The sequence below is a fragment of the Diabrotica virgifera genome, chromosome 9, assembly GCF_917563875.1.
Source record: "Diabrotica virgifera virgifera chromosome 9, PGI_DIABVI_V3a".
NCBI lineage: Eukaryota > Metazoa > Arthropoda > Insecta > Coleoptera > Chrysomelidae > Diabrotica > Diabrotica virgifera.
In genome coordinates this window covers 219,798,010-219,809,972 of record NC_065451.1, presented here as the reverse complement: position 1 = coordinate 219,809,972, position 11,963 = coordinate 219,798,010, and the positions used below count along the sequence as shown (strand labels likewise).

At 32.5% G+C, this 11,963-nt stretch overlaps 1 protein-coding gene across 1 annotated transcript in view; it reads right to left on the bottom strand.

Moving 5' to 3' along the window:
* Positions 1 to 4,620: 4,620 nt before the first annotated feature.
* The window catches only part of LOC126892057 (venom dipeptidyl peptidase 4), a 108,792-nt gene continuing 101,449 nt past the window's right edge, over positions 4,621 to 11,963 (bottom strand). The window contains exon 15 of the mRNA XM_050661489.1: positions 4,621 to 6,102. Within this exon, the coding sequence (XP_050517446.1) occupies positions 6,001 to 6,102 (102 nt within the window). The 3' untranslated portion in view covers positions 4,621 to 6,000. The remainder of the gene's footprint in view (positions 6,103 to 11,963) is intronic.

Genomic DNA, 11,963 nt, shown 5'->3' with positions numbered 1-11,963 from the left:
ACCCCTAGATTTTCTTGCAGATTTGCATTCGTTACGTAAAAGTAAGGTATCTCACTCATAGATCGGCAAACAAACGAAGCAACCCGAAACAAAACAAAAGTAATGGATGCCGTGGAACAAGCGGCTAAATTGAAATGGAAATGGGCTGGACACAACGAACTTTCCGAAAATGGTAGATGGTGCAAAGAAGTTGGAAACTGGTGACCGTACGAAGCGAAGGGACCAAGAGGAAGACCTCAAATGCGCTAGAGCGAGACATCAAAAGAGTCGAAGGACCAATGTGGAAACGCTTCACACACATCAGAGATGAATGGCGAGAAATGGGAGAGGCCTTTATTCGACAATTCGAATAAAAAAAAAGGCTATAAAAAAATATTTAAGGCAAATATGAACAAACTAGCCACAATTGGAACAGCAATTTGAAGGGAAATGTTCGGTATACGACTGTCAGATAAAAAGAAGAACGACTAGATAAGATCAAAAATTAAGTCGATAATATCACAGCAAAATTACCAAACTCAAATGGAGCTGCAGGTCATACTACTAGACAAAAAGAATAACATTAGAGTACCACAATACACTGTGGGCCGAAATAAAGGAGTACATTTTTTAGTTGAAAATAACTTTTTTGTTTTTTGGGCGATTTAATTTCTTTTTGTAGAGCTAATAGCCTAACATGCCCTCAACATGTCTTCAAATTTGGAAGCAAAAATAACGTACAGGGTTGGACGTATAAAAAAATTTATGTACTGGTACATTTGAGCTCGTTGCAAATGAAAATTTTCTTAGCTAAAATTGAACTGATATACTCTTTTCGTAGATCCAGAACATTTCAGTAAAATGGAAATTTTTCAAAATTACCGGATTTGGAAAATATCATTTTTTTATTAAATTAGGAAAATATAACATTTTAACAAATAACACATTTATGAAAATAGTTTAATAATTTTAAAACTTAGACTAAAATATCATGAATGTGGCCACCAATATTGTTTACCACTTCTTAAAGTCGTCTGCGCTATAAATTGATAGTCCTAATTGTTACACCCTTTTCAAAATTGTTCCAAGTAAACTGCATTCTTTCTTTGAGCTGTTCGATGGTTTCAAGTTTGTTCCGTCATACAAATTTTGTTCGAAAATTCCCCAAATTAAATAGTCAACCGGATTTAATTCTGGGCTTTTAGGTGGCCACATCGCTGGCTCAATATAGTCCAGACAATTTTCACTCAAGAATATCCTTGTATTGTGGAAAATATTCGAAGGAGCACCATCCTGCTGGAAAGTGTAATCATAACATACTTCTTCAATTTCAGGTAATAGGTGCTGCAAGAAAGTTCTTGATATATTTCTGAATTAAGTTTTTCCCCGTCATCAACAAAAATCAAACGAGATTTTCCCAACATGGATACTGCAATAGAGACCGTTACACCTTTTGAGATATGACTTTTTTTAATTAAAAGATGCTCTAGAGGAATTTCTCTCTTAAATTGTACGTCAGAATACACCCTATTATTTTGGGTATTTTTAGAAGGCCGGAAATTTTTTTTGTCATCTAAAATTAGATGTTAGCTAAATTATTTTAAGCTAGCAATCTTCTTTAATGATTCTTCGAACTGATGTGCGGGAAATCCTAGTTTCTTTTGCGATTTTCCTTCTTCCAACAGATTGGCCAGGTTGCAAATTTCCTAAAACAACCTCTTGAGTTTCGATTCTTGAGCTTCGATTCCTTCCTCTTCCACTTTTATGTTCAATAGGCCCATGGGTTTCCCTTAGATGTCTTAAAAACTGTCCTATCGTTCCAATATGCCAATTTTTCTCAGGAAATGCATTTATAATTTTTCTTGCACCACAATTATATTTTTCACGGTAATATTCTCTTCTCTAATGCTAATGGAATTATGAACTGGCCAATTTACTTATTTAAATAAATGTTAAACAAAGTCCATGACAACCTAAGCAGTCATGGTTTACTAAGTAAAATTGACATATTTGAGCGTTTGAGAAATTCTTTGACATTTAAATTACTGCTAATATGAGTCAAAAACGATGGAAAAGATGCAATTTAGTGTTAAGAGGGTTTCGTTCTGGTGAACATATTAGAAAAGTACTCGAATAATATTTCCTAATTTAAGTAAAAAATGATATCTTACAAATTCGGAATTTTTTAAAATATTATGGCGAAGGCGTGTTCTGAACAAAAAAAAAAATGATATTTTGCGAATCCGGTAATTTTGAAAAAGTTCCTTTTTACTGAAATGTTCTGTATAGTTAACCACCAAACGGGCGTTTTAATGAGTAGAACATGTAGAACATGTCAAATGACAGGAATTATGACAGGTGATAAATAGCAGTCTAATTTTTGCATGAGAGTTTAATCTCTGTTCGCAGAGTTTAAGTCTGTTCTGTCGGACAAAATAAATGTGCCGTTTTCGTGGTCTGACCGTTCCAAATTTTTAACCTATTCCACAATTAAAACGTCCCCTGTTCTAGTGTCCCCATATATCAAAGTTTGTTCGACTAGACACCCTTAAGCTATTAACAAATTTTCAGCTTGCTATTAATCGACTTTTTTTTCATACGCGGGATCCAGACCTACAATAACTAATAAAAAATAAATGCACTGATAAAAGTTCAAACTGTCTAATAAAAGGGACCCCCGGTTAACCCTTTCAGCCCCACTTTTTTTACTTAAACAAACGGATTTAAAATCGTAATTTCTGAGCTTTTTTGTATGTGATTAAGTTACGCAAACAGACTTGCATACGGTTTTTTCTTAGATTTGACATTGACAGATGGGACATATGTGTCCCACGGGTATTTTTAACCGGGACATATATACCCCAGTGGCAGCCTATGAAAAAAAGGTACAAGTGTTGTTGTCTTTGTCTCATAGTTTTTGTCGCTGTCGTCATCAGTCTCAAAACGGTCCAGTTCACTTTTAATATCTGAAGTTTATCGGCTAAAAATTACAATTCCTTTTCAGAAAGCCCTGGTTTTTACATACTGCCAAAAACCCAATGGGTTAAATATGTCCCGCTTAAAAGTACCACTGGGGCATTATTGTCCCATTAGCGTTATTCCTAGAAAATGTAGGAATATTTCTATCAAAATACTATATCATATTTAGAATATGGTGTATAAATGCTGAAACTACTGATATAAATGCTGAAACACTGATATAAATGCTGAAAAATATTCACGTACTATTCAAAAATCTCGATGAAAATGGTAAAAAGCGAATGTAACTGACTCCGGAAGTCACCCAGTGTTGCCAATTCAGTTTTATTTTCTTGCTTTTGTCTGTTCTCTGCTAATGATACCACTAAAGAAAAACTACGTTTAAATCAGGACTTATTTGAGCCAGTAAATATGTATAAACTTTAGTGGGTAATATGTATCCCGAGGGGGCCGAAAGGGTTAAGATAGGAAAAATGCCCTCACTGCCAGAATTAAATTTTGTTAATTTTTTCACCACTCCCCTGCCCCTCCCCCTAATTCCAAAAACATATTTTTTTCGTTTTTTTTTTCGGTGAGTTTCAATCAATTTGAAAAATTCAAAAAGTCGCACTCATAGTTAAGGGTTTTACAAAACTTACATATTTCATATAGATCCGTAGGTTGAGTGTAGGGGAAGGGGGGTATGATGGGGTAGCTAAGTAAAATAACAAAAATACAACATAATTACTACGTTTATTACTATTATTAATTGATGGCGCGTTACGTCATTAATCTAACTATGATTTGGTATAATCTTTGGAAAATCAACCTATCACATTTTTCAACAATTAGCCATTAATAAGAACATTATGAAAAATCATCTTGCCCCATACTATGGGGTATGATGGGGTAATGGAATTGGGGCATGATGGTGATGCTAATGAATTCTCACAAAACAAACAAAAATGTGTATTTGCTCCAGATCTTCATTGTCCACCCTAGCACAAGCATTGTGAGCTCAACATCTGCAGATCTGGCAGCCTACCCAGGGTTCTGACGATGTCATTTTATCTATGGCTGTTTTCATAGCATCTCTCGACCACTTTCCTCTTTTTGTTTTTTTCTTGTAAGTACGTACCATGTTATTATCTAAAACAATAATCCAATGTTATGTATTAAGAAATTTAAATTAACCCAGACTTACCACCAATGTCCCATCATACCGCGCACCCAATACCCCATCTTGCCTCAAAAGGTAACTTTGAACAAAAAAATAATTCACTAATTAAATGTTTAACGTATTCACACAAACAATATGCCACTATCAAAATAAGAATACTAGTAAACAACGATAAAAAAAACATTAATGAGGTGATCATAATTACCTTAAAATAACGATGGTTGTCCTTGCACAAAATTAGATCAACGGAGCGCTAAAACAGTTTTCCGTTTGTAAACAAAAACGCGTGCACTCTCATTCACTGTTTCTCTTGCAGTGACCGTTAGTTGAATGACTCTTCCTATTCAATTACTGCATGCTATTCACCAACGTGTAGTTTCTTGTTTGTGTGCGGTACCCCGTGTTACCTCGCGACCCCGTCATGCCCCCCATTCCCCTATGTACATAACCTAAAACTACATTTACTTGTTTTGGCTATCTGTTGTAATGAAACACATAATACGTACTATTTAAGAAATAAATATATTTTACAAAAGTTTAAAACATTCTTATTTATAAAGTATTTCCAGGGGCGTACTCCAAAATTCTGCCATAAATGATTTTGCTCTATAGATATAAATAAAATACAGAATGAGGTTTGAACATCTATATCTTTTTCGTCAATCTATAAATTTGTGTTGGTAACTCTTTTAGTATACAATATTTTGGCAATTTTTGTTCGCATTCCTTACTTACTTTTCCAAGCTACGCCGCTGGATATAGAAAAAAACATTATATTATTTTACAAAAATTATATATTTGCTGCTTAAATCATTAATATGCAGGGAGATTCAATTAGAACGTTTTAGAGAAACACGTTTTCCTGATTTATCCCCTTTAGTTTATTTCATTTGGGGATTTATTACACAAAGAAGGCACCATGAAAATAATTAGGGATGAATTTCAGTCACTATCACCAGTGCAGTTTAGGGCAGCTCTATCAAAATGGGTTTATATGGGTATGATTTAGACAACTTCCGGTATACTGAAAGTGCTAGGAGGCTCTAAATATTTTAAAATAATTGAGCATGTTTAAAAACCTCTCATCCTAAATGTTCTGACCTGTTTTTCTTTATGTGCCGTGATCGATTATCGAGCGTTGGCTATCAAATTGGCTATAGTAATGTTGTTGACGGCAGCTCAGAAAAGAGATGCAGACTATCTGTTAAACCATTCTCTCGGGTTTTTAAACCATGGCGTTCTTCTTCGACCTGGCCCTCTTCTTCGGTCTACCTTGCCTTGTATTATTAAATGGAGTATATTATATCTATATGGGTGGCGCAAAACATGGCCAAAATATTTAAGTTTTCGATTTTTAACTGTTCTGACGACTTCCGTAACTTTTCCTATCCAATGCAAAACAACTTCGTTACGAACTCTACCAACCCAACTTATTCGTAAAATTCTTCGATAAACCCTGATTTCAAAGGCTTCCAGTTTCTTGAGAAGTATATCCGTTGAAGTCCAACACTCGACACCATACAATGGAGTAGAGAACACATAACATCTCACTAAACTAATTTTCAGACTCAAAGTAATATTTTTTACACAACATAATACTCTAAACTAATACTACTTATAAACATAATATTCCACATATAACAGTTCCTTCAACTTAAAGAATGCAGCTCTGATTTTTCAGATATTTATGTCAAATTTCTCTAAAATGTCTAACTGAAACTCCGAAAGAATCACCCTGTAGATGTATAAATTTTCTAGCATCAATGCTAATAATTTAGGTGGTGTCCAAATATTGCTCTAGGTTTTAGAACATTTTAAAAAATTGTTTCAATAAAATCATTCTAATGGTAACAGCCTTGGTAATTGAAATAGTTGCATTGTCCCTAACTGTCAGATTTGATAAAACAATCGTCCAAAAAGCTTTCCAATGTGTGATAGAGGTGTGGACGGACTGAGCCTAAGCTATGATCTTCATCAGGATAGCTCTAAAAAATAACAAAAAAAATAAACACACAAGTAGTCATTTAAAAGAATATGTATTTCAATTTTATCATATTTTTTTTTGAAAAATGGCTTTGGCAGAGCCAGTTAGCCAGACTTGTTTGTGATTGATTGCAGATTCATAGTCATAAATTTCTTATAAACATAATAAACTGGGAGATATTAACAGAAGTTCAACCACGATTTTCTAAGTCCTGCCCTTTGCAATATTGGAAGCTTAGAGAAGGTACTTACAATGTGTGGAAAAATCCACGGGTTTCCTGTGACATTTTCCTGTGAAAATTAGATTTTCCATGAAGAAAAAAATTGGGAGTTGCGATGAATTTTTAAGTCCTGCCATATCCATAGAATAACAGGATACTATCTATTTTATGAAGAAAATTTTTTGGGCAGGACGGTTGCAAAAGGACTAAGGGAGTATACAGATATACAAACATGTAATGAAAATGATGAAATTTTCATAATTTTCTAAGTCCTGCCAACTTAATAAATTAATCATACTTATTTCAAAATGACCAAAAAAAATGTTGGCATGACGTCACCTAATGTTTAACTGCACTTGTTTCTTGGAAAATTCTGTATAAAATTTTCACTCTGGTTCCGTGATTTTCTAAGCCATAAAATAAATTTTGTTATAAAATAAATAATTTCAGTAGATATTATTCAAAATGGCAGGATGTTTAGTTACACCTTTTTTACTATATATAGTTAAACAATTTGTAAGAAAATTCGTGGAAAATTACACGATTTTCTAAGTCATGCCATTTCGCACATATCTCAAGAAGGTTAATATGAATCTATTTTCAAAGAGGCAGGATGGTTGTATAGTTATTTCGTATAAAAAAAATTAAATTGTGTGTCTGTAAAATGATTTCAGGGTGTTATACAAACATATTCATATCACCACAATTTCCTGAGTCATACCATGTCGAGTTCCGTGAAAAGCTAGAGCTCTTTAAAGATGGCGTCTTGTAATTCATCATCGTCATAATTCAACCAGGATCTATCCAAGAACAGATCCGGGATATAGGTCTCCCTCAGTCTTCTCCATGCATTTCTGTTCTGTGCTGTCTGCATCAAGTTTCTGTCGATCCGTTTGATGTCATCAGACCATCTGGTTGGAGGGCGACCTCTACTTCGATATGCTTCGTCTAGAAGAAGCATATCGAAGTCTTGTAATTAGTTTCTTTAAAATAGCTGCAAAACGCTATTATTTGGAAAAACGAAAACTGGTACACTTATTTATCTTCCAGAGGTCAATTGTCAAATGTCAATTATCAATTGTCAATTTTTAGTACCCGTCATAGGGGTCCGTGTTGGGTACGGAAACGGATATTTTATCAAATAACTTTTCTGTCTAACTTTTAAGCATTTCTGACACTGGATTATTAAATTCTGGGATAGTTTTGTACTAAAAGGTACTTTTGTTTTAACTCAGAAGAATACTCAGTTTTAGAAAAATCGATTTAAAAAATTTCTCGTTTTTTGGTTTTTTGAGTTTAAAAGAATTTAGAAAAATTATATTTAGGAAAATGAAAACTGCTACGTTTATTTCTCTTCCACAGATGAATCGATATTATCAATTGTGAATTTCTAGTACTGGTCATAGGCATCCGTCTTAGGTAGATCAACGGATATTTTATCTCATAACTTATTGGTCTTTAAATTTTTAGACATTTTTGAGAGTAGAGTATTAAATTATGAGGTATTCTAGTACTAAAAGTTACTCTTGCTTTAAGTCGGCAAATACACCGTTTTTTTTTATTTTTTTTTTAAATTTTCTTCAAATTCAACAAACGAAAAATTTTAAAATTGATTTTTCCAGAAAACCGTGCATCCTGCTGACTTAAAGCAGGAGTACCTTTTAGTACTAGAATACCTCACAATTTAATAATCTAGTGTCAAAAACACCTAAAAGGGAAAGACAAAAAAGATTCCTATGACCGGTACTAGAGATTCGCAATTGATGGAATCGATTTATCTCTGGAATAAAAAAAGGCGGACCAGTTTTTGTTTTTCGAATTGGAAGCGTTCTGGAAATACAAAAAAAACTAATTACAACGCGCCATCTGTAAAGAGCTTTAGCTCCCTTAGGCAGGCAATTTCATGTTCAGCACACACAAAACTCCTCGAGTAATCTACTTGCATCACTTTAGTGTCTGAAAGCCTCGAAATTTAAGAATATGGCGTGTATATTAGTCACCCCGAGCACTAGGTAAAGATCTGTTCTAATGTGACATTCTTGTTCAGAAACCCCAAAAACCACCTGATTAATCTGTCTGTATCAATTAACTGCCGAAATTAATATATAAATATGGTATAGAAAATGCTTAACAAATAAAAAGGTATCATAAAATATCATTTTATTATAATACTAAAATACAGGGTGTCCCATTTAAGAAAACTCAGAAAATACTCATTCTGAGTTTCAACCAACCCCGTATACTAAAATTAAACATTTTGGTATACTATTAATAACTGACAATAGTAGACTATATTAAAAATCGTTTAAAAATAAATTAATAGAAGTTTGGATATCAAATCACTAACAATATGTATAGGGTTTGAATGTTCCTACAAAATTAACAAAAAAACGTAATTATATTTTAAACTACCTCGTATAATATTTCAAAACACTATATTTTATTAAAGAGAACATCGAGTAGAATCCAAAAATGTAAAAATATACAGGGTATTCCATTTAAAAAAACATAAATTTGTGTCACCCTGTGAAAACGGGTAGCCCTGTATATTAGAAAATACTGTTAAATCATAGTCCTATATGTGGCTCATGTTTTACCTAAATAACTTTTTTCGTATATCTTATCTATAACGACAAACGAGTAATTGGACTTTGTCGCACTAATGCCCCACCCTGTATACAAAATAACCATAAAACCATCCTGCCTCTTTGTAAATAGACTTATATTAAGATTCTTGAAACATGTGCAAAATGGCATGACTCAGAAAATCGTTGACTTTTTCACGAATTTTCTTACAAATCTAGGACTCCTGCCGTCTTACAAGAACCGTTTAACCTTCCTGCCGAGTACCGAAAAGGTATTGATTGTATTTGAGTATTATAACTTTTTAAAGGCAGGACTAAGAAAATCACGGAGTCAGGGTGAAAATTTTCCGCAGAATGTTCCAAGGGACAAGTATACTTAAACATTAGGAGACGTCATGCCAATATTTTTCTTGATCATTTTGAAATAAATATGTTTAGTTTATTTAGTTGGCAGGACCTAGAAAATCATGAAAATTTCATTATTTTCCTTACATGTTTGTATACATATATACTCCGTTACCCCGTTTGCAACCCTCCTGCCCAAAAAATTTTCTTCATAAAATCGATAGTATCCTGTCTATCTACGGATATGGCAGGACTTAGAAATTCATCGCAAAACCCAATTTTTATTTTTTGGGAAAATCTAATTTTTACAGGAAAATGTCAAAGGAAATTTGTGGATGTTTCCACAGATTGTAAGTACATCGTCTACCCTTCCAGTATTGCAAAAGGCAGGACTTAGAAAATCGTGGCTGAACTTCTGTATAATATCTCCCGGTCCATAAGTACATTCTACAATATTATTTTTATAGATACATTGGTACATTGTGTAGCTTTTTTTTTATTTTGTTTTTTTTTTTAATTATTTTACTGCTTTTTTAATATATATTTTAATTTGTGCGAAACACTTTTTTTTACTTCTTTTTTTTTATTCTTTTTTTTATTTTTGTTTCTATTTTTTTTTTTCTTTTTTTTTTATTTATTATTTTTTTGTTATTATTTTATAATGTTTTTTGTTTTATACATTATTTTTTTAAATTTTTTCAAACCACATTAACAAATTAGGCCTATTATATTATGTTTACAACTTGTATTTACATAATTTAACATGTTTATAAATGAGATAAAGAATTTCCATATCATTTGTAAATATTAAAGTATTAAGGTTTATTGGGAAAAAACATTTTAAATCTTTTAATTCCTTATAAAGGTCGTTTATGTTATTTATGTTTAAATGACATTCTAATATGACATGTGTTAGATCTCCGATTTTGCCACAAGTACAATTGGGAGTATCTGACAAGCCGATTATATGCATGTAATATGGCGTAAGAGCATGATTGACTCTCAGCCGATTAATGGTCTTTATAAAATGTCTGTTATGTTCTGTGTAAAACCATCTTTTTGAGAATATCCTAGGGTTACAATGAGCAAAATTTGAGTCAGTATTACATTCTCTGTAATGCAATTGCCAATTATTTTTAAGTTTTTGTCTGCTAAAAGTATCAATATCTGAAGCTGGAATTAAATTTTTGTTTATTTTTTCTCCGATTACATAAGCTGATTTAGCAAAATTGTCAACTATTTCATTGCCTTTTATTCCCGAATGACCCTTAATCCAAGCAATTGTTACATTTACTCCTAATTGTGTAATTTCAAACAGAGTTTTAAGTATATTCAATTCAATGTGGTTTATGTGTTTGACTGTTTGAATGTTATTTAATCTGTCCACCACGCTTTTACTGTCAGTAAATATAACATAATTGCTAGTTGGATTCAGTAGTACATACTGAACAGCAAACATTACTGCTATCATTTCTGCTGTGTATATTGAGCATTCAATAGGTAGGCTATATTGATGATGGTAATTTTTATTTTCGTGGAATACTGCACAGCAGCCCGTTCCATTTGCGTCTTTTGACCCATCGGTAAATATGTACTGAAAATTTGACCATTTTTCTCTAATAAGTATATCAAACATATTTGGCGGTAAATGTGAGTTTAAATAACATGTTTTAACCTTGTTAGAAAATAATGTTTTTGTCATTGCACTGTAGTAAGGCGGAATTTGGCTTTTATAGATAACTTCACTGTACTTTATCGTACTTAGATAACTTTCTACCAAAGGTATAGATTTTTTAGTTCTCCAGTACCTATGAGTGAGGTCTAAAACTGATAGCTCATGTAGATATTGAAGGTATTTACATTTTTTGGAGAGAATTCGAGTTGTAAATTTATCACTGAGAAATTGGCGGCGTAAATGCAATGGAGGTTCCACTGCTTCATTTTCCATTATTTGGACTGGAGTGGATTTTAAATAACCTAGGCATAATCTTAAGCATTTATTTTTTTGAATTTCAAGTTTATTTAGAAGTGTATTGGTCGCTGATCCAAATAAATGACAGCTATAGTCGAGAATGGGTCTGATCATGTTACGGTAAAACATCAAAGCAATATTTGGGTCTGCTCCCCAATTTGTTTTACAGAAAGCTCTTAAAATATTTATTGAGTTTTCCGATTTTTTAACAATATGATGAATGTGATCTTTCCAAGACAATTTCCTGTCTAGATAGGTACCAAGATACTTAACACAGCTTTTAATTGGAAAATTAAATTTTCCAACGTTAAGATTGCCTTGTGGAACTCTACGCTTTTTTGTAAAGTAACACACCTCAGTTTTTGTGTCAGAAATTGATAATCCTACTTCTTCGTAGCACTGATTTACGATTTCTAATGCGACTTTTAAATTATCCTCACATCTACTTAACAATTTTCCTTCTGTATATAAAACAACATCATCAGCATATTGAAGAATTTTTGTATTGTTGGGTATATTAACTTCAAGATCTATGTTGTACAGGATGTATAAAATCGGGCTTAAAATACTCTCCTGTGGCAATCCAATATTAGTTAGTCGAGGATATGAAAATTCATCATTATTAATTTTTAAATTAGTTAATCTGTTGGAATATAAGGATTTTAAAAAGAGAGCAAATGAATTAGGGATTCCAATATACAACATTTTTTTGTAAAGAATGTCTAAATTAACATTATCAA